Raw genomic sequence first — 24,172 nt, 5'->3', positions numbered from 1 at the left:
TTGAGAGATCGGGCCAAAAACGATACATAGCAGGATATCTCAAAGTTGTGGACGGATTTGGACCAAACTTGGTGAACATGTTGGGTGTCCGACAAGGAGAAATATATTCGATTTTGGTGAAGATCTGAATATGGATTCAGATTTGAGAATTATTTAATTTTTAAGTGATTCTTCACCATTGGGAGAAAGGGCCAAAAACGATACATATCAGGATATCTCAAAACGTTGTGGATGCATTTGGACGAAACTTGGTGAACATGTTGGGTGTCTGACAAGGACAAATATATTCGATTTTGGTGAAGATCTGAATATGGATTCGGATATGAGAATTATTTAATTTTTAAGTGAATCTTCACTATTGGGAGAAAGGGCCAAAAACGATACACAGCAGGATATCTCAAAAAGTTATGGGATGACTCATGACAAAACTTGGTAGATTAATTAGTTAGGTGACAAGACCAAACTGATTAGATCATCTTAGATTTTGTTTCAGGTCCGGATATAGACCAGACCTATCAGTGGGATACAAAATGTAAACTCTTCAGCCTGGCGGAGGTATGCGCTCTACCGAGTGCCATTCTAGTTATTTTTTCTAGTTATCTAGTTCTAGTTGTTAAACAAACAGACAGTGGTGAAAACATAACCTCCGTCCACCCTCGGCGGTGAAGGTAAAAAGGTAAATTAAACCTCAACTGTATATGGCTTTTCATGCACGTTGTTGTTTTCAAGTTTGTGCCATTTTGGGTAATTTATGGGTTCATGATTAAGGTGTCCTGTATGTTCTTGTATTTACAACGTTTGATTTTCAATATAACCACAAAAATGGTAAATTATGGACAAAGGTTCTGATGGACAAAGACACAAACAAAGGCATTTGAGTGACAAAGAGAGACCTGAATAATGAATTGATCCTTTAATCAAACAAAACATGCAAACATATAATGAAGCCTTTTTTTATTTGTTGGAAAGTATTTTACAGAAATACAGTCTTTGTTATAAATAGTTCTTGTTATGTCATGAAGGAGACAAAGAGCCAGTGAGGATTGAATGTGAAAATGGCTCATGTAATGCCGTTCCTGGCACGTTGCCATCCAGTAATCCACCATGCTTGAGTGTGCTCGGCTCTCATGGCCTCAAAGAATCGGATCCATTGGACATTCACCGTTGTCCTTTGCGGTCGAGGAACCCGTCACCTAATTCCCAACCACTTCCTTTCATTTCAGCTAATTAAGGAATACTCGAAACATTAGGCCTCATGTTTCATATATCTTGTTTTTGATAATGGAATTTTGCTGAAGACTTATTATTTGTCTACGTTTCCGATTTGTACCGGTCGCATCAGAGGAATTTTTCAGTAACCCACATAATATATCTTGGACGTCCGTGATAGAGGGCCCTTTGGCTGTTGCTGTAGAGGGCAATTTCAAATGGAAAATATAAATAGGGAACAAAAGGACCAAGGAACATGTGGAGAAGCAATAGGGTATCTCTATCCAACCTTCCTCCACATGCATACTGTACATGCACAGTTACATATGCACATACAAACATACGCACATAGTTACATACATATAATAGTTACATACATAATAGTGACATACATACATAGTTACACACATACATAGTTACACACATACCTAGTTACACACATACATAGTTACACACATACATAGTTACACACATATATAGTTACACACATACCTAGTTACACACATACATAGTTACACACATACCTAGTTACACACATACATAGTTACACACATACATAGTTACACACATACCTAGTTACACACATACCTAGTTACACACATACATAGTTACACACATACATAGTTACACACATATATAGTTACACACATACCTAGTTACACACATACATAGTTACACACATACATAGTTACACACATATATAGTTACACACATACCTAGTTACACACATACATAGTTACACACATACATAGTTACACACATACATAGTTACACACATACATAGTTACACACATACATAGTTACACACATACATAGTTACACACATACATAGTTACACACATACATAGTTACACACTTACATAGTTACACACATACATAGTTACACACATACATAGTTACACACATACATAGTTACACACATACATAGTTACACACATACATAGTTACACACATACATACTTACACACATACATAGTTACACACATACATATTACACACATAATAGTGACAAACATACATAGTTACACACACATAGTTACACACATACATAGTTACACACATACATAGTTACACACATATATAGTTACACACATACCTAGTTACACACAAACATAGTTACACACATACATAGTAACACACCGACATAGTTATACATACATAGTTACACACATACATAGTTACACACATACATAGTTGCACACATACATAGTTACACACATACATAGTTACACACATACATAGTTACACACATAATAGTGACAAACATACATAGTTACACACATACATAGTTACACACATACATAGTTACACACATACATAGTTACACACATACATAGTTACACACATACATAGTTACACACATACATAGTTACACACATACATAGTTACACACATAATAGTGACATACATACATAGTTACACACATACATAGTTACACACATACATAGTTACACACATACATAGTTACACACATACATAGTTACACACATACATAGTTACACACATACATAGTTGCACACATACATAGTTACACACGTACATAGTTACACACGTACATAGTTACACACATACATAGTTACACATATACATAGTTACACATATACATAGTTACACACATACACAGTTACACACATACATAGTTACACATATACATAGTTATACATATACATAGTTACACATATACATAGTTACACATATACATAGTTACACACATACATAGTTACACACATACACAGTTACACACATACATAGTTACACACATACATAGTTACACACATACACAGTTACACACATACATAGTTACACATCCCGGTGTGTACCCTGGTTAGAATAGGCACACCGTATCCCTGCGTGTCGAAGAGGCGACTAACAGGGTTGGCGTCAGGAAGGGCATCCGGCCATAAAAAACATTGCCTCAAAAAGAGAACCATGACAATTACAACTACGTATGGGCAGGGTACAGCCCGAAGTGGAGATCGGTTTCTGAGGTTTGGGACATGGAATGTAGGGACAATGACAGGGAGATCAGGAGAAGTGGTGGAAGTATTGATCAGAAGAAGAGTGGACATATCTTGTGTGCAAGAGACGAGATGGAAGGGAAGTGGTGTGAGAATGGTGAAGGGTAGGCAGGGACAGAAATACAAGTTTGTGTGGCAAGGGTGCCCGGAGGGCGTGAATGGTGTTGGTGTCCTGTTTTCTGAGGAGTTTGTAGACAGTGTGGTGAGTGTGACGAGAGTGAGTGAAAGGTTGATGATGGTGAAAATGATCATTGGAAAGCTCTTGGTGAACTTCATCACGGGATATGCTCCGCAAGTTGGTCGGAGCGATGAAGAGAAGGACAAGTTCTGGTGTGCGATAGAGAAGCTGATGGAAAACGTGAAAGATGAGGACGTTGTTGTGGTAGGAGGAGACCTAAATGGACATGTGGGAAGGAGTATGGACGGTTTTGAGGGAGTTCATGGGGGTTACGGATATGGTGTGAGAAATGGAGAAGGGGAAAGGATTTTGGAGTTTGCTGATGGAGCTGATTTGTTGATTTGTAATACTCAGTTCCAGAAAGAGGATAATAACTTTGTTACATACACGTCAGGTGGGTCGACGACAACCGTTGACTACCTGATGGTGCGTAGGCGAGATAGGGGGCACCTCTGGGACAAAAGGTGATCCCGGGGGAGGAGGCTGTTTCACAGCACCACTTGGTTGTCTGCGACATAAGGGTGAAAGGTGCGAGGAGAGCTCGGCGGGTGAAATACCAACCGAGAAAGAAGGTGTGGAGGTTGAAAGAGGTGACAGGAAGGGAGGCATGAAAAGAGAGGCTGAGTAGGGTAGAGGATGATGTGGTTGAACCTGAACGTGGTTGGATGTCAATGAAAGATAGTCTGTTGGGAGCCGTTGGTGAGATATGTGGATGGACAAAAGGACCACCGAGGCACTCGGAAACATGGTGGTGGTATGAGGAAGTTGAAAAGAGGATTGACGAGAAGAGGAAGAAGTTCAAGGAGTGGCAGAAGGCGTAGGGTACGGGAGCAGAAAAAGCAGAGCATGAAAGTTATAAGGCAGCCAAGAAGGCTGCAAAGAAAGAGGTAGCAAAGGCGCAGGAGGCATGTAGGAAAATGTTCGGAGAACGCTTGGATTCGGAAGAGGGTCAGAGAGCGGTAATCAGGATTGCAAAGCAGATAGCGAAAGAGAGGAGTGATGTGATGGGGGTGAGTTGCTTGAAGGATGAAGTGGGACAAATCGTTGTGGACCCAGATGGAATTAAAGGAAGATGGAAAAGATTTATGGAAATGCTGTTGAATACAGAGAATGAATGGGATGGCAACATAGAGTGTAACCCAGTTTTAGGACCGGCAGAGAAGATAACTGAGAAGGAAGTTGAGGAAGCGATAAAAGCAATGAAGAGTAGAAAACCGGGAGGGCCGACGGGAGTTGTGGGAGATATGTTGAAGGCAGCAGGAATTTGGGGTGTGATGAGAATGACAGAGATCTGTAATCTGGTGGTGAAAGAAGGCCGCATTCCAGTGGATTGGGAACTGAGTACCCTCGTCCCTCTATACAAGGGGAAAGGTGACCCTCTGGAGTGTGGCTCATATCGAGCGATAAAGTTATTGGAGCATGGAATGAAGGTATTGGAAAGGGTGTTGGAGAGGAGGATAAGGAAGAAGGTGAAGATCAACGAAATGCAGGTTGGATTTATGCCAGGAAAAGGAACGACAGACGTGCTCTTTGTTGTGAGGCAGTTGCAGGAGAAGTACATGGAGAAGGGGAAGAAGTTGTTTCTTGGGTTTGTTGATCTGGAGAAAGCATTCGATAGGGTTCCACGCGAAGTATTGACATGGGCATTGAGGAAGTTAGGAGTGGAGGAATGGTTGATCAGAGTAGTGATGGCAATGTACAAAAGTGCGTGCACAGCTGTAAGGACGAAGGACGGGAACAGTGGTGAGTTTGAGGTGAAGGTGGGAGTGCATCAGGGGTCGGTACTAAGTCCACTACTTTTTGTAGCTGTAATTGAGGTGCTGGCTCAGAATGTAAAGGAGGGTTTACCGTGGGAGTTGTTGTTTGCAGATGATCTGGTGTTGATTGCGGAAAGTATGGATGGACTGAAGGAAAAGATGAACAAGTGGAAGGAATGTATGGAGACAAAAGTTCTGAAGGTGAATATCGGAAAGACGAAGGTGATGGCAAGTGGTAAAGCATGTGGTGAGGTGGAAAGAACTGGGGAGTGGCCGTGTGCTGTGTGCAGGAAGGGTGTCGGAGTGAAGTCCATTCAATGTACAATGTGCGCTGAGTGGGTTCATCAAAAATGTAGTGGTCTGAGAGGGTCATTAACCAGTGTGGCAGCTACATTCAAATGTAAGGTGTGCACAGGGGGAGCTACAGATGGAGCAAATGTTGAGTTGGATCTTGGAGACGGCGTGAAGCTGGAAGGTGTGAAAACATTTTGCTACCTCCGAGACATGCTGAATGGAGGAGGTGGATCAGACTCGGCAACGGTTGCAAGAGTGAGATGTGCATGGAAGAAGTTTTGGGAACTGAGTGGCGTGCTGATGAGGAGGGGAGTGTCGTTGAAGCTGAAGGGAAAGGTGTATGCTGCATTGCTGCATGTGTGAGAAGTGTTATGAATTATGGGAGCGAGACATGGGTAATGAACATAGAGCAGCAACGAAGGCTGGAAAGAGTGGAAATGCGAATGGTTCGGTGGATGTGCGGAGTATCGTTGAGAGAGAGGAAGACAAATGATGAATTGCGAAAGATGATGGGAATAGAGCCTGTGATTGATGCTGTGAAGAGGAACAGGTTGAGTTGGTTTGGTCATGTGTTGAGGAAGGATGAAAGTGACTGGTTGAGAAGAGTGATGGAAATGAATGTAGAAGGAAGGAGAGGACGGGGAAGACCGAGAAAGACTTGGCTAAAGATGGTGGAAGAAGAAATGCGGGCAAGGGGGTTAACAAGGAGAGATGCAGAAAATAGGGCAAAATGGAGAAGATTGTCATGGGGACCGCAAGGCTAACCCCCGCTCTAGCAGGGAAAATGGCCTTAAAATGCATGTTGTATACATAGTTACACACATAATAGTGACATACATACATAGTTACACACATACATAGCTACACACATACATAGTTACGCACATACATAGTTATGCACATACATAGTTACACACATACATAGTTGCACACATACATAGTTGCACACATACATAGTTACACACATACATAGTTACACACTTACATAGTTACACACATACATAGTTACACACATACATAGTTACACACATACATAGTTACACACATACATAGTTACACACATACATAGTTACACATATACATAGTTACACACATACATAGTTACACACATACATAGTTACACACATACATAGTTACACACATACATAGTTACACACATAAATAGTTACACACATACATAGTTACACACATACATAGTTACACACATACATAGTTACACACATACATAGTTACACACATACATCGTTACACACATACATCGTTACACACATACATAGTTACACATATACATAGTTACACACATACATAGTTACACACATACAAAGTTACACACATACATAGTTACACACATACATCGTGTGACGGATTCGGCCCTAATGATTGTTGTTATGATTATTGTTGTTGGTTCTAAGTATTCTGGTGATTGTGGTTGAAGGGAAAGGGTTATTATCGTTAAAATATTTAAAAGCGCTCCTGGTAAAAATGTGGGCGGAAAGCCGGATCGTGACCAGAAGAGGTGGAGCGAGGAGGAAGAGGCGGTAGGAGATCGTGAAGAGACGTTTTTGTTGAAGCTCCAGACCGAGCGGTCGACGTACAGTGCGAGTGAACTTTGCGCCCTTAAAGGGAAGTTCGGGCGATAAGAGATATCGCCGGAGTGCGGTGGAGCCTGTGTCGTCGGGTATCCTCATTGAGGTTCCGGAGGATCCTTGCCTCAAAGCCCGGGTTCAAGTGAAAGCCGTCCGCCATCTTCGCCACGCGAGCAACCTGCAGTGAACTGGTTTTTGTCGCGTTGGCTGGGCATTATTCCCCGGTGGTTTGCTGGGGACGGCTGTGCAAGAAAGGGTGCTTGAGAATTATACGGAGGCTCGCGGATTGAACTGCAAACATGTATGTCGGAGCGCGTCTTTGTGAGGTTCCTTTCCACCACTGTATTGCGGGGTCGCCTTGATCGCCTACGCCTCAATTGACTTTGATCGGGCCTTGATTCCCCGATCGCGGGAGCGCATCGACTCCGCCTTGGAGCGGTACAGAGACATTGGGACTTCTCCTTGGAGGGGTACAGAGACATTGGGGCGGTGCCGTGAGTTTGTGGTTAAGGGGCTTGATAAGGTTACCATCGTAAGATTTGATCGTAGGGTTGATTGCCCCCATTGTTGTATGGCTTTTTTTGTGTGATTTATAATATATTATTGTTGGTTCATAACCTGGTGTGGTTGCATTATTGATTTGACTGTTTCATTTTCTGCTTCCATTGAGGGTTTAATTATTTGCTTGATTTCAACCAAGGATAACATATCTTTCTGACGGGGACCCTCTCGGGGTTCGGAGGTCTACGGAGACCAGAGGTAAGGGGAGGACCCCGTAACAATAGATACACACATACATAGGTACACACATACATAGGTACACACATACATAGTTACACACATACATAGTTACACACATACATCGTTACACACATACATAGTTACACACATAGTTACACACATAGTTACACACATAGTTACAGACATACATACATACGCACATAGTTTCACACATACATAGTTACATACATACATCGTTACATACATACATAGTTACACACATACATAGATACATACACACATAGATACGTCCACACATAGATACATACACACATAGATACATACACACATAGATACATACACACATAGATACATACACACATAGATACATACACACATAGATACATACACACATAGATACATACACACATACAGTCACGTGAAAAAGTAAGTACACCCCATGTAAAGTTTTGACTTTTTCGACATATTTCAACATACAGCTATTTGATCTTCATTTCAACAATATTGAAAGATAAAGGTGATATAATATAACAAATATCATGAAACATTAACATTTTGTAGTCCATTGCATAATTTAAATAAACATAAATGCAAATTTCGCATGTGGAAAAAGTAAATACACCCTTGGCTCTAATAGGTGGTATTGCCCCCTTTGGCAGAAACAACCTCAAGTAGGCGTTTCTTATAACTGTCTACCAGTCTCTGACATCGACTGGGAGAAATTTTTGCCCACTCCTCCATGCAGAATTATTTCAGCTGTGCGATGTTTGAGGGGTTTCTTGCATGCACAGCTCGTTTCAAATCCCCCCACAACATCTCGATGGGATTTAGATCCGGGCTTTGACTTAGCCATTCCAGAACCCTCCTTTTCTTTCTTTTCAGCCATTCCTTGGTGGATTTACTGGTATGTTTAGGGTCATTGTCATGTTGCAAGGCCCACCTTTGGTTGAGCTTCAACTTTCCGACAGATGGCCTCACATTATCCTCAAGCACCCTCTGGTGCAATGAAGAATTCATAGTGGTTTCTATGATGGTGAGCTGCCCAGGCCCTGATGCAGCAAAGCTGCCCCAAACCATAATATTTCCACCACCATGCTTTGCAGTTTGTATCAGGATCTTGTTGTCAAATGCTGTCTTTGGTTTTCGCCAAACATGTCTTCTGGTACTGTTGCCAAATAGCTCTACCTTTGACTCATCTGTCCAGAGCACATTGTTCCAGAAGTGCTGGTCTTTGCCTCGGTGTTCATTGGCAAACTTTCGTCTTGCCCTGATGTTCTTTCTGGACAGCAAAGGTTTCCTCCTGGCACACCTCCCATGTAGATCAAATTTGTGCAGCCTCTTTCTAATGGTAGACTCGTGCACTTTGACATCAACAGTGGCAAGAGCTACCTGTCGGTCCCGTGATGACATTCTGGGGTTCTTAGAGACTTCTTTCAGCATCTTGCGGTCTGCTCTCAGGCTGAACATGCTGGGGCGGCCTGGCCTGAACAAGTTGGCAGTTGTTTGGAATCTTCTCCACTTGTAGATGATCTTCCGGACAGTCGAATGATCGATTTCAAATTGTTTGGAGATCTTTTTAAATCCCTTCCCAGACCCGTACGCATCTATAACCTTCTCTCTGAAGGCCTCAGAGAGCTCTTTTGATCCATGTGTGGTGACATGGTGACACCGCACACTTCAACAACAAAGAGCAAACCAAACTAAATGTTTGAGGTTTAAATAAGACAGGTTCCTCCAAGATCCTCTCTAATGATGTTCTAATCATTTGCACCTGAGCTGGTGCACCTGATTCTAATTTTAGGTATTTGAAGTAGTGATAAATGTAAGGGTGTACTTACTTTTTCCACATGTGAAATTTGCATTTATGTTTATTTAAATTATACAATGGACTACAAAATGTAAATGTTTCATGATATTTGTTATATTATATCACCTTTATCTATCAATATTGTTGTATATCCCTGGGAATGGCCAATATATCCCTGGTGTTGGGCTAGCGGCTAGGGTGCCGGCTTAGGATTCCTAGGATCCTGGGTTCGAATCCCGGTCAATCGCTGAATTAACGCCAGGGGGGTTGACTCAGCCTGTCATCCTTCCGAGGTCGGCAAATTGAGTACCAGTTCACTGGTAATTCCCTGCTTGTCGTTAAAGGCGGCAAAAAGGGTTGGCGTCAGGAAGGGCATCCAGCCGTAAAACATTGCTTCAAAAAGGGGACCGAAAAACAACAACAACCACAGTTCCCGAAAAAGGCCAACCCCCGCTTGCGGGGAAAAATGGCCTCTAAAGGTGGTTTTTATTGTTGAAATGAAGATCAAATAGCTGTATGTTGAAATATGTTGAAAAAGTCAAAACTTTACATGGGGTGTACTTACTTTTTCACGTGACTGTAGATACATACACATACATACATACATACATACATACATACATACATACATACATACAAACAAAAACACATACATACATACACACACACATACATCGACACATACATGCATACATACATACACACATACATACATACACGCACACATACATAGATGCAGATGCATACATACACACATGCATACATACACACATGCATACATACACACATGCATACATCCACACATGTATACATCCACACATGTATACATACACACATACATAATACATATAATTGCCTTATTTAATATACTGTAGTGGGATTGACGTTACAACCATCAAAGTGGTTGTTAAAATGTGATTTCCCTCCACTGCTCTGAGGCTTCGTCTGTGAGGTCTCGGCATATATGACGCCAAGACACACACCACACAAACATCTTCACAGTGTTATTGCAATATACAGAGTGTACTTTTTCAGTAAATAATGCACGAACTCCACCCACATGGAAGGTACACGACTAGAACGTTTAACATTTACATCTTCATTGATTATTTTGAGGATTTGTGTTTTACTAAATGTTTAGCGTCTCCATGCCAACCCAACATAAGAGGTGTCCCGATCCTTCCTGATCTCATTGGCATTGAGGTGCGAACCCAGGTGTGACTAATTAACCTTAATGATTGTGTGTATAAATTGCATTGGGACCTTCCCTGGGTATTTCAAATTCTCCAAAGCATTAGATCATCCTGAAGGCCTGGTGGGCTTTGGTGAGGTCATAGATTTAATCTCTTGCCTTTAAAAATTCGGAAATATTTATTTTTATTTTAGTTATTATTATTTATTTCGTTATTTTGTGGTGTGGTGCGTCCATGTGTGGTGTATCAATTTGTGGTGTGGTGTGTCCTGGTTAGAAGTTGAACCCCTCCTCAGCGTGGTAACTGGGTGAACGACGATGTATCTCTAAGTACCTGCCCGGCTAATGGGGCTATGGAATCATCATGCTCGAGGATTACGATGAACCAAGGTACAAGACGCCAGATGATGACATCATCTGAATCTTCCATTGAGTGCCTGCGGAGAAGTTGGAACACTCCCAGGAGAAAATGAAGTCTCCACAAAGGTCAAGGCAAGCCGAGGGCTCCGAGAAGTATGGAGAACAGAAGACCCCTTCGAGACCGCATCTAAAAATCCTTAGCTTTTATCCCTCTGTAAGGGTGGAGTGACTGAATTTGGCAGAGAATGACAGGTGTGGTTGCGGTTATGTTGTACCATTGTTGTGTATTGGTGTTTTTGCTGTACTTCTAATACCCATTCCCTCTGGGTGACCCCATCACTTGAGGTGGGGTGTGGGGTTTGAAAGGAGAGGGGAGAATAGAGGTAGGAGGAAGGAGTGTGGAAGAGGAGGAAGGGGTGTGGGAGAGAGCAGGGAAGGGAGGGACAGGGGGAGAAGGGGGAGAACACACGCCTTGGCATGAAGTCCGTGCACGGAACCAGGTCTCAAGGCTTAATGGGGAGTCGATTGCGTGGCTTGGTCATGTGTCTAGTGCGGTGCCAAAAGGGACATCGGAATAAAGTACAGAGGTAACAACATACAGGGGATAAATTACCCATAATCCCTGAGCAAATTAACATACCCCACTCCACCGATGGGGAGGAAGATACATTTAATCCGAACACACGGAGCTGATTTATTTACATCAAGGTTTCTACACGAGATTCGTAGCACCAACCTATACATTCTAGCTGCACCAAGGCATCACTACCCCCTACAAACATAAGAATATATATATATATATATATATATATATATATATATTGTTATGTCGGTGGGGTAGAGATGACTTTAGACCACGTAGATTTGTGTAGTTAGCACGCTCTGACTGTTGTGAAGAACAAGAACCGCCACCATGTAATACGTAGAGGACCTGTTTAGCCCGGATGTCGGAAGAAGTTGTATATTTGGCTCCGTCACGAGGGGGCGGGGCATGTTATTTAGCTCAGGGATTAGGTTAAGTAATTCCCTGTTCGTCGTTCCCTATGTGATTTATCCTTTGTCCCTTTTGACACCGCACCATAGACACTAGCACAGGAAGTGCCCATTAAATTGCACGAAATAACAGTAAAACCAACCGGAAGCCAGTTCTGAGCGCTGCCGATAGGACACCACCATCTACATCACCACGAAGCTCAGGCAGGCTGAGAGCCACGCCCAGAAGGACAGTGATTGGGTGGGAGTTGACCAACAGGAAGGCCGGAGCAAGAAGCAACTCGCTGATTGGTAGAGGGAAGGGCAAGTAGGACTGCATCACGAGAGCGGACTACGTGTGGATTGATGGAGAGATGGACAATGTAGCGGTGGCCTGCGGGCATTGGTAGAGAGGCACAGATGACATCACGAGACGATTAATAAAAGAAGACTCGGACTGACATTTTCTCTCTTCTTCTTGCCCCTCATGCCTTCCTCTTGCCCTCATGCCTTCCTCTTGCCCCTCACCTCTCTCGCTTCTTGGTTATACTCTTGGCTCTTTGCTCTGACGGTGGTCCTTTGTTCACGGGGAAGGCTTCATCGCGGCCAGGAGTTTGCTGCACAAGGACGACAAAGACAAGCACGGCTGGAAGAGTGAATCGCACGCCTGCTCGTTCACTTCATGCACCGGGCCGGGAGTGAGCGGACCCTGCAGCGAGGCCTGGCTTAGTGCGCGCGCCAAACGACGAGCGGTTTCCCGCCAACACCAGAGCCGTGTCGAGACTGCGCGCCGGGGCCTGGAAGAATTCAGGCGAGACGCATGGCCAAGTTGAGCTAAGTGCCATGATAAAACACAGTTATTTTATTTTCATTATCTTTCCCTTCATCTGTGTTCAAGTCTGGTGTGGGGGACGTCCCGTTTAGAAATTTAGTTTACCGTCGCGTTTTCTTGGTTTCAGCATCCGTTTTAATAAACCTGTTGCTTTTTGTATATTTAAACCCGTTTTGTTTGAGTTTATTTTTCGCAGGTTCGGGAACTGCCGGCGGACAATAGGTAAGACCCTTCATCCCTCCCCTCCCCTTTCTTTCCCCGCATATATAAAATCCGCATTTGAACTGAGCGCCTCGGAGTAACGCTCGATTGCCCTCCGTGACTCTCCCGGTGTTAACTGAGAGCAGTCACACGACAATATATATGGGGGTCAAATGGGTTAGGAATGACCGGGATGGAGGTGGAGAACTGAGCAACTCCTCATCCTAAAAATATTGCATACGGTCTGTGCCTCAGATAGCCTCTCCTAATTAAACTCCTACCGCATGGCTTCTCGTGCCGTCCCCTGTTTTTTAACTAAATGCGGAGGTGTGAAAGGCGGATGTCTGGCGCCTTAAAACCAGGCTAGTTCCGGGTAGGAACTCGTTCCCCTTGATCGCAATCTGCCTAGTAGAAGGACAACTCAAACAAATGGAACATGTCTTTCAATCCTGATAAATCTCACACTCTTACGATGTCTCTCCGAAAAGACCGACTGGACAACCCTCCCATCCACTTTCTGAATAATCCTCTCCAAGAAGTTCTGTCACTCAAGCTTTTGGGTCTCACTATTTGCCATGATCTTTCCTGGGAAAACCACATTTCAAATCTGGCCTCCAAAGCCAGTCGCTGACTGGGCATCCTCCGTCGTGCGAAGTCCTTCCTTGGCACACCTGAGCTCCTCACCACATACAAGGCTTTCATCCGCAGCTCTATGGAATACTGCTCTCCCCTCTGGTCTGGTGCTCCTGCCTCACACCTAGCTCGTCTTCACGCTGTTGAAACCAAAGCGTTCAGAATCATTGGAATCTCCCGCGATGAAGCTAACTCCAAGGGCCTTTCACTCACTCACCGCAGGCAGGTTGGTGGTCTTTCCGTCTTCTACCGACTCCTCTCTGGCCTTGCCCCCCCCAGCTCCCTCTGGGCTCTGCCCCCCAAATATTCCTACAGGTCGCACAAGATCTGCCTGCAACCCTCTTATGGTTAAACTGCCAAAATCAAGACTTTCTGCTCACCTTCACTCCTTCATTCCTCTTTTCTCCCGCCTCTGGAACAAACTCCCTCACTCTCTTCAATCCCACTCCACCCTCCAGGTCTTTAAAACAGCTGTTCACCACCATCTCTTATCCTCCCCCATCCAAAACCTTGATCTTTTCTACCCCCGCTAATTTCGGTCCCCTTGTGTTTTATACCTCTCCCCCCCCACCCCCCCCTTCCCATGCCTCCTCCCCCCAAGCCCTCTCCCTCCCACACTTCTCCCTGCTCTCAAATGTTGTGGTTGTGTGCTTCCCCTTCTCTCCCCATCTTGTCTTCCACTCCCTCTTTTTGTATATTTTGTTTGTCTGGTTGATTTGTTTGTGAAATAAATGTTAGCTCTTTCACGAGCCTCGATTCAGTATACAAAAAAAAACAAACAAACAAAAAAAAACTGATTTCAAACCCGTGTGGGTTGAGCTCGTTAGCCTTGGTCGGCAGTCTACCAAAAAGGGGGGTAGAGACACTGTTGTCTCGAAGCAGACGAGCTCACCCCTCCAAGCGCTTTTTGTTCTGTGAAGAGACAACTTTCTACATTTGTCTTGTTTCAGTGCAAGGGCCGGGTTGTTCTGCTTTTTCTTTTCTTTGTGTAGCCCCAACCTCAAGTGGCCTTATAGGCTTTGTGGCGGGAAAAATCCCATTAAAAAAAAAAAAAAATTTATTTATTTATTTATTTATATGCTGTATTTAAATATTTCTATATGAATATGTCACAGACATCTTTCTACAAATGGGCAGAATGGGAATCAAGCAGCTAAGCTGAGTAGAACGAGGGTCATCTTATGTTGCGGGAAGATACACTGGCTTACTACAGTAAGCTTTATAGGCACCTGTACAGTTTACAGAAGGAGGTTATATTACTTTCACAAGATTCCTTCGTATTGTGCCAAACATCTCATAAATATTTGATGTTGTAAGTTATAAGGTCTCGCATCTGATGGTGCATTTTAAATGAGTTTGCAGTTATCATGCAGCTCTCGTCATGTAGAATGAGTTCAGCATGTCTGCTCCAGGCTAGTATTATCCAAAACCAAACATAGACATCATTATTGGAAAGCATTAACGTTTCCCAATTTAATGGTTGAAACTTTTCCATGACCACAATCTTATATAGGGAAGAAAATATCATTCAAAGGGCCTAATTGCATTCTGTGAGACTCAAATCAGCTTGAGCATGCCTGGTCGTGGAAGCTCAGTAGGCCTTTATGATACCTGGACTGCTGAGACAGATGTTGTTAGTTGAGAGATTACAGAGCTCAGTTCCAGGTATATGTGATTCCTTCTGAGTTGTCTGCTCCTGCAAGTTGTATCCGACCAAAATTGCCACCTTGGTGCAGCAGTGTACACCACATTTTTGAGTAGGCCCTCTTCTTGGTGGGGAGTTAAAGCTGTCCCATCAGGATATTGTTTGCAGACTACTCACAAATAAATGAAATGCAATGTGCGAGCTAATCATAAAGGGATGTGGATATTAAGTTGAGTTGATGGTGGGAAGAACGTTATGCTAAAGAAGATAATTTAAGTTGTGGATGAAGTTGATGGTGTGTGAATCTGGTGCAGGTTTGGTGGAACACATAACCTCAACAGGAGTGTGTTCCGTTAGCAAGCACTCCAACGGAACTGAGAGCTTGGCACCGCTTAATAACATGGTGGTCTCCCTGTAAACAATGCCATCGTGGAACCTGAAAAAAATATTGTTTGGGCCTGTCGTTTTCACTTTTACTCCATCATCTTGTGACAACCTCCCCAAACAAACCCAGCGGTGGTTTCAGGACGTTTTGACATTGAAAAGCTATGGAGTTATTGGCCTCTTGGTGGTTACCTTTTGCCTGTGGGCCGGTGGCAGTCCCGCCATACCCCCATCCCAACTTCACAACTTCATTTTACCTCTGAACATTTCATTGGTTGCAGCATCATGTTGAATCCGACTATGGTGGCCATTTTTGCTCACAGAGGGGTTTCAGTACCCATTATGCAGTGCGCGGGCGCCACATTGGTTGGCAAGCCAAACAAGCGAGGAAAGGTAAACGAGGCCTAACAAGGCCAAATAGTTAGCATAACTCTCCATTGCAGTAAGTCAGAATAATGAGATAAATGTGCTAGATTGTAGAGCTACTGATGCTGTCGTTGCCAGGGAAGTGAATATAACCAACATGGCGGCACGTATGGCATTATGTGATAACTATAGGCTCCCGCGGAACTACGTAACTTCCGGTTAGTGCACCCTTCGCGACAAAAGTCACGTGATTGGATACGTTGAAAACAAACCACAAAAGGGCACGTGTTACAGCAGGAAATTATGGAAACGGTGTAGTGTGGCGGACACAAGCAAGAGGACACAAATTCAACGCACCAGCAGGTGGCGCGAATGTCCAGGCGGGGAACTGGAAGGCATGCCCCGCCTATCGACCGATCGGCCACGCCCGGGGACTAGGCGTGGCCCCGGCACATATATGCGGGCTCCAAGCTCGAGCCCACCCAGTGCTGCAGTTTGAGCTTTCTTAATAAAGACTCTTTTGGTTATCAAACGCATTGTGGCCTACCTCTTTGGCAAGCAAGTTGTGTGCGTAGCACAACACTTCACTGGTGACCCCGATTGGTTCAGCCATCGCTGACCACCGAACGCGCCATGGCCAACAACGCTGTCGCGGTAAAACTCCCAGAGTTTTGGGAAGCACAGGCCGATGTGTGGTTCGTGCAGGCCGAAGCGCAATTCCAGCTTCGAGGCATAACGGCGGACGAGACCCGTTACTACCACGTGGTCGCCTCCCTCAGGCCCGGCACTGCCGCCCGAGTCGTGTCCATCCTGCGGCACCCGCCGGCCGACCACAAGTACGGGGCGATCAAACGTCTCCTCATCGCCACGTTCGGCCTCACTGAGATAGAACGGGCCGACCGCCTCCTGGACCTTCCCAAACTCGGCGACACACGACCATCCGTGCGGATGGATTATATGCTGTCGTTGCTGGGTGACCAAGCCCCGGATTTTTTATTCCGGGCGCTTTTCCTACGGCAGCTACCCGCACAGGTACGCCTTGCGCTGGCCGGTTCCAAAATAAAGGAACCCCGCGCCCTGGCTGTAGAGCCCGACAAGTTCTTTGCGGCTTGCGACATGCGGTCGGGTTACGGTGCGGCCGTCGTGGATCCCGAGGCTGCTGCGTCCCTCGTGGCCGCTGCCGCGCCCCGCCCACCACCACCGCCGCCGAGAAAACCGCGGCCGCCGAAGCCTCCGCCGCTGCAAGCCTGGTGCTCTTACCACGCCAGGTTCGGCCACAAGGCTAGGAAGTGTTGCCCGCCGTGCTCGTTTGACAAGTCGGGAAACGACCTGGCCGGCGCTCGGTAGCGGCCCTGAGCGTCGGCCATTCCGGCAGCCTCCTATTCATCACGGACACCTTGTCCGGGCGCCGTTTCCTCTGCGATACAGGAGTGCAGGTAAGCGTCATCCCAGCCTACATGTCCGACAAGCGGGCCGGGGCCCCGCGTTGCTTGCCGCCAGCGGTACACCCATCCACACGTTCGGGAAGCACTGCCTCTCCCTGCGGTTCGGCGGGCAACGCTTTCAATGGTCATTCGTGACCGCCAGCATGCCGATGGCATTGCTCAGTGCGGACTTCCTATGTGCGAATGGGTTGTTGGTCAACGTAAAGCACAAACGGCTCGTCCAGGCCGAAACCTTTAGCTCGCTCGCTTGTTCGCTGAGCAGCTCATTGAGCGGCTCACTGAGCGGCTCACCGAGCGGCTTGCCAAGCGGCTTGCTGGAGGGTTCCGTCCCGGCGAGTTTAGTTTGCACGCTTCCGGCAGCGGACAACTTTACCCGCCTCCTCGCTAGTTTCCCGGCCCTCATGCGGCCCACCTTTTCAGCGGTGGCCGTTAAACATGGGGTGGAGCATCACATCCCCATGGTCGGGCCGCCGGTCTATGCCTGGGCACGCCGACTCGATCCCACGAAGCTCGCCGTGGCGAAAGCGGAGTTCGCCACGCTGGAGCGGCTGGGGATCGTACGGCGCTCCAACAGCACTTGGGCTTCCCCGCTGCACATCGTGCCGAAGCCCGGCGGGGGATGGCGGCCGTGCGGGGACTACCGCCGGCTCAACGATGCCACCACCCCAGACCGCTACCCGGTCCCACACATTCAGGACTTTTCCGCCCGGTTGGCCAACACGACCGTGTTTTCGAAGGTGGACCTCATCTGGGGCTACCATCAGGTCCCCGTCCAACCGGTTGATGTCCCGAAGACGGCCGTCATCACCCCTTTCGGCCTCTTCGAATTTCTGAGGATGCCCTTCGGGTTGAAGAATGCGGCTCAGGCGTTCCAGCGGCTTATGGATAGCGTCTTGCGCGACTTACCTTTCCTGTTCGTCTACCTGGACGACATCCTAGTCGTGAGCGCGTCCCGGGAAAACCACCTGCTCCACCTCCGCACGCTGTTCGAACGCCTGGGCCAGCATGGCCTAATCATCAACCCTGCCAAGTGCCGTTTCGGTGTCACCACCATCGACTTCTTGGGGCACCGCATCACCGAGCACGGGGCCGTCCCGTTACCAGCCAAGGTGGAGGCGGTCAGGGATTTCCCGCGGCCTCGCACGGTCAAGGGGCTCCAGGAGTTCCTGGGCATGGTGAACTTTTACCACCGCTTCGTGCCCCACGTCGCCCAGCTCCTCCGCCCCTTGCACGAGGCCCTCCGGGGCAAGCTTGGCAAAGGTGACATCGCATGGTCGGAGCCGATGGCCGCGGCGTTCGCGGGCGCAAAGCTGGCTCTGGCCGACACCACCATGCTGGCGCACCAGGCGCCCGATGCACCGATCGCCCTCTCCACCGACGCGTCGGATTACACGGTGGGCGCGGTGCACGAGCAATGGGTGCGTGGTGCTTGGCAACCGCTGGCGTTTTTCAGCCGGCAGCTTCGCCCGCACGAACGCCGGTACAGCACCTTCGACCGTGAGTTGCTCGGACTCCACCTGGCGGTCCGACACTTCCGCCATCTGCTGGAGGGCCGCCCGTTCACGGCCTTCGTTGACCACAAGCCCCTTGTGTTCGCGATGGCCAAGGTCGCCGAGCCATGGTCGGCACGGCAGCAGCGCCACCTCTCTGCCGTGTCCGAGTACACGACGGACATCCGTCACGTGGCGGGTAAGGACAACCCGGTGGCGGATTGCCTTTCCCGGTCCGTCGTGCACGCGGTCCACCTCGGGGTCGACTATGCCCAGATGGCGGAGGCCCAGACCGCCGACCCCGGCGTCCAGGCCTTGCGGACCGCCGTCACGGGCCTCCACATCACTGAGGTGCCGTTCGACGTTGCGGGCACGGCCCTCCTATGCGACGTCTCCCTCGGCCGGCCTCGCCCCATCGTGCCCGCTGGCTGGCAGCGCCCGGTGTTCGACGCCATCCACGGCCTGTCCCACCCTGGCGCGAGGGCATCCCAGAAACCCGTCGGGGCAAATTTTGTCTGGCATGGCTTCCGGAAGGACGTCCGCGACTGGGCCAGGACGTGTCTCGCGTGCCAGCGCGCAAAGGTCCACCGCCACACTTAGGCACCGTTGGCCCCGTTCACGGTGCCCGAGCGGCGGTTCGACCACGTGCACGTCAACTTGGTGGGACCTCTGCCCCCTCGCGAGGGTTCACCCACCTCCTCACCATGGTCGACCGCACCACACGGTGGCGGAGGCCGTCCCAGTGGCGGTGACGTCTGCGGCTGAGGTGGCGCAAGCCTTTATCGTCACTTGGGTTGCCCGGTTCGGTGCCCCCTCGGACATCTCGTCCGACCGCGGCCCCCAGTTCACCTCGGAGCTCTGGGCCGCGGTGGCGCAAGGGCTCGGGGTGAAACTACACCGCACCACGGCCTACCACCCCCAGGCCAATGGCCTGTGCGAGCGCTTTCATCGCTCCATGAAGGCCGCGCTCCGGGCCAGCCTCTGCGACGGCGGCTGGGTTGACAGACTCCCCTGGGTCCTACTGGGCCTCAGGATGGCGCCCAAGGACGAACTGCGCGTCCTCGGTGGAACTGGTCTTCGGGCAACCACTGCGGGTACCGGGTGAATTTATCCCCGACTCCACGGCTCCTTGGTCCGTGGCACAACAGCGCTCCGCCCTTCAGGAGACCGCCCGGAGGTTCGCCCCAGTGCCAACGGCACACCACAGTTGCCCGCCTTCCCACGTCGCCCCGGAGCTTCGCACGGCAAAGTACGTGTTCATCCGGCACAACGCCCACCGGGCACCGCTACGGCCCCCGTACGACGGGCCCTTCCGCGTGTTGGAGACAGGGGACAAATTTTTCACGGTCGACATCGGCGGTGCCCCGGATCGCATTTCCGTGGACCGCCTCAAGCCGGCCCACCTCGATCCGGACCACCCCCCTGCCAGCGGCTCTGCCTCTGCGTCGAGGCCGCCCCCCGGCGGTCGGACCCCCGGCACCCCCGCCAGCAGCTCTTCCTCCGCATCGAGGCCTCCTTCTTAATAAGGCCTCCTCCTTCTGCCTCCTTCTGCCTCCTCCTCCTTCTGCCTTCTCTTCTGCCTCCTTCTGCCTTCTGCCTCCTTCTGCGTCGAGGCCTCCTCCTTCTGCCTCCTTCTTAATAAAGACTCTTTTGGTTATCAAACGCGTTGTGGCCTACCTCTTTGGCAAGCAAGTTGTGTGCGTAGCACCACACTTCAGTAGGTTATTTGATCATAACTTGCTTAATTCTTGTCTGATCTTTAAAATTTTAACTTTCCGAGAAGCTAGAAGTAATAATTATCTTTCTAACAATATAAAGTTTTATGAAAAATAATACGAAATGTTCGTATTGCCGCCCGCGGAACTACGTAACTTCCGGTTAGTGCACCCTTCGCGACAACAGTCACGTGATTGGATACATTGAAATGAAACCACAAAAGGGCACGTGTTACAGCTTACTTCCGGTAGTCTCGCCCTCACCTATGAAAACCCTTTCTTTATAACTTGCTCAGTTTGCCTAGTTGCTAGTAAAGTGGTTCAAACGGAATGGTTGGCTTGGCAAGCGATAGCATGCTGCTTGCTAAGTTACCAAGTTTCTTGTGGAGTGCTGAAGTGGTTGAAGGACCCAAGCAAGCAATCCATTGGAAACTGCTGATGGGGAACGGCTTGGCAAGTTCTAGCTAGCTAACTGCATGGTAACTGAACACACACTGGTGTCTAGTTACCTTGTATATAATATTGTCATGCTCCATATTGTTTCAGTCTGGACAGACGTATAACCCTGCCTATAGATGCGTGAAGGCATCGTGATGCAGCAGCCATCCATCACAAAAAAGTGAATGCACGATTTAAATGAATGAATAAACAATTATTATGACTATGATCAAAAAGCATTTGCTTAAAAAATACATTTTTACTTGCAAAATCGAAGATTTTTCAAGTATATTGGTCGGTTGCGTTTGTGGTTCTTTCTTTGGCTCTCTGTCTGTTTGTTTGTCTGTTTGTCACAGGCCTACAGGTCACAATTCTAAACCGATCGTCACGAAACTTCATCGAGTTGTATAAGTCGTCCCAATTGAGAAGCCTATGGATTTTTAGGTCAAAGGTCATCTGGAGGTCAAATTTCTAAAATCGCCATTTTAAACCCGATCGACTTGAAAATTGAATAGCATTTGCATATCGAGTCACTAAATTGGGAAACATACTATTTTTGAGGTCAAAAGGTCAAAAGTCAACTCAAGGTCAAAGGTCAACTCAAGGTCAACCTTCCAAAATCATCATTTTTCATCTGAAAAATCGTCACTTTTCTTCCTATTGACCCGAGCTTTGATCAAGATTGTCAATTTTAATCTTGATGAAATGGACAATTTGCCGTATCAATGGAATTTTTTTTCTTGGGGAGGGGAGGGGGGATTTTGCAAGTATCGTGCTCCGCATGACGTCTTCTTGTTTATGTCATTGCTGAACAGATGCCGTGGCGGCCGCCATATCGCTGCTCCAAGTTTCGGCACGTGTATGGACGGACAATATCACGTGGGACGTACGAAGCCATACCGATCAGCAGTGGAGTCGGTGGGGTCCACGGCTGTGACGTCAATCCCCGATTCATCGCCGTCGTAACCGAAGCTGGAGGTGGTGGAGCGTTTATCATCCTCCCACTGAGCCACGTACGTTTGTTGTAGTAAACGTGTTCGCAGCAGCCTCACACTGCTGAATAATGCTGAAATTGTACCAGTGACAATTGGAACAACAGGAATAATAAAGAAGAACCTCACTGAGATTTAAAAACGTTTCGGTTAACAACATGTGACAAGCAACATGCATCCGCTAACCTTTCTCGAGAGTGATGAACATTACATCAAATTTCCCATAAATACCCAAAAGTGGGGGTGGGCAAAGCTGGACAGCCAATCGACGCACACATCTGATGCTCTCGAATTCTGACTGTTATCAGATTTTTAAATCATTAGCACATGAATGGATCAAACAAAACACGCATGTAGCCCCATTAGATTACAACACCAAATGTATAGCCAAGACCATTCTCCTTTTTGGTAGCCAGCTGTCCAGGTAACCATTTACCCTCAAAATGTACTGAAGATGGTCTACCTCTCTCATCTTGTCTTTGATGGTAGATGGTAACTTGCGTGCTCTTTTTGAGAGTGTACACAACAACTCCAACAACAACAACATGCATTTTAAGGCCATTTTCCCTGCTAGAGCGGGGGTTAGCCTTGCGGTCCCCATGACAATCTTCTCCATTTTGCCCTATTTTCTGCATCTCTCCTTGTCAACCCCCTTGCCCGCATTTCTTCTTCGATCATCTTTAGCCAAGTCTTTCTCGGTCTTCCCCGTCCTCCACTTCCTTCTACATTCATTTCCATCACTCTTCTCAACCAGTCACTTTCATCCTTCTTCAACACATGACCAAACCATCTCAAACTGTTCCTCTTCACAGCATCAATCACAGGCTCTATTCCCATCATCTTTCGCAATTCATCATTTGTCTTCCTCTCTCTCAAGGATACTCCGCACATCCACCGAACCATTCGCATTTCCACCCTTTCCAGCCTTCGTTGCTGCTCTACATTCATGACCCATGTCTCGCTCCCATAAATCACAACACTTCTCACACATGCAGCATTGCAGCATACACCTTTCCCTTCAGCTTCAACAACACTCCCCTCCTCATCAGCACGCCACTCAGTTCCCGAAACTTCTTCCATGCACATCTCATTCGAGCAACCGTTGCCGAGTCTGATCCACCTTCTCCATTCGGCATGTCTCCTAGGTAGCAAAATGTTTTCACGCCTTCCAGCTTCACGCCGTCTCCAAGATCCAACTTAACATTTCCTCCATCTGCAGCTCTGTATGCACCACGGATATTTTGTGCTCCATTGGATGGCAGGAATTGAAATTGATGTAGCGGTCATTGTGTGTGAGCTTTCTGGACACTGACTCCGATAGGCGTCAGATGTCTTGATCTAATTAGGCTGAGCAACCTAAGACATGTGACCGATCCAGTCTTCTATGCTGTGTGGGGACCACAAACAATTATCCCCTGAACAGGTCTCTATAACCACCAAATGAAGCAGCAACCACAGCCAGAATTCACCCCCGAGCCCAGGTATATTTATGAAGTAAGAAATAATGGCATGGAGAAAGGAAACAAAAGGAACCAATACCAAGCAAGTAGATGATGCAACAAACAACCAATCCCCTTACCCCACTACAGGATACGCACCCACGGTACCACCGAATGATCGGGATCCTTAATTACCTAAACCTTAAGGCCTCGGACATACCATGACAGATAGACAGAGTGGGAACGGACAGGACAGAAGAGAATTTATGTTAAACCCGGCAGAGCAGTGGATAGGAGGTGAACCGAGCCTGTCTGTGGCTGTAAATGGGCCCTCTCGTCTGCTTGCCACGATGCCCGTGAGGAGGAGACGAGACGTCGCTGGTTGGGTAGGGGCGTGGCTTCTCTCCAGGTGAGCAGTGCTGATGAGCAGCCTTCTGCGCTAGGCACACAGCCTTCTGAAAAGCGGCCTTCTGCGCTA

At 47.4% G+C, this 24,172-nt stretch overlaps 1 protein-coding gene across 4 annotated transcripts in view; it reads left to right on the top strand.

The window, feature by feature from the left end:
• CORO2B (coronin 2B) overlaps window positions 1–24,172 on the top strand; it is a 110,955-nt gene that overhangs the window by 24,781 nt on the left and 62,002 nt on the right. For all 4 annotated transcript variants that reach the window (XM_068106733.2, XM_068106730.2, XM_068106731.2 and 1 more), the window contains one exon: window positions 22,079–22,276. In XM_068106733.2, coding sequence (XP_067962834.1) covers window positions 22,079–22,276 — 198 coding nt within the window. The remainder of the gene's footprint in view (window positions 1–22,078; window positions 22,277–24,172) is intronic.

Source organism: Myxine glutinosa, chromosome 2, assembly GCF_964187855.1.
Source record: "Myxine glutinosa chromosome 2, kmMyxGlut1.1, whole genome shotgun sequence".
NCBI lineage: Eukaryota > Metazoa > Chordata > Myxini > Myxiniformes > Myxinidae > Myxine > Myxine glutinosa.
The sequence above is the reverse complement of the archived record's forward strand: the minus strand, read 5'-3'. Positions and strand labels throughout refer to the sequence as shown.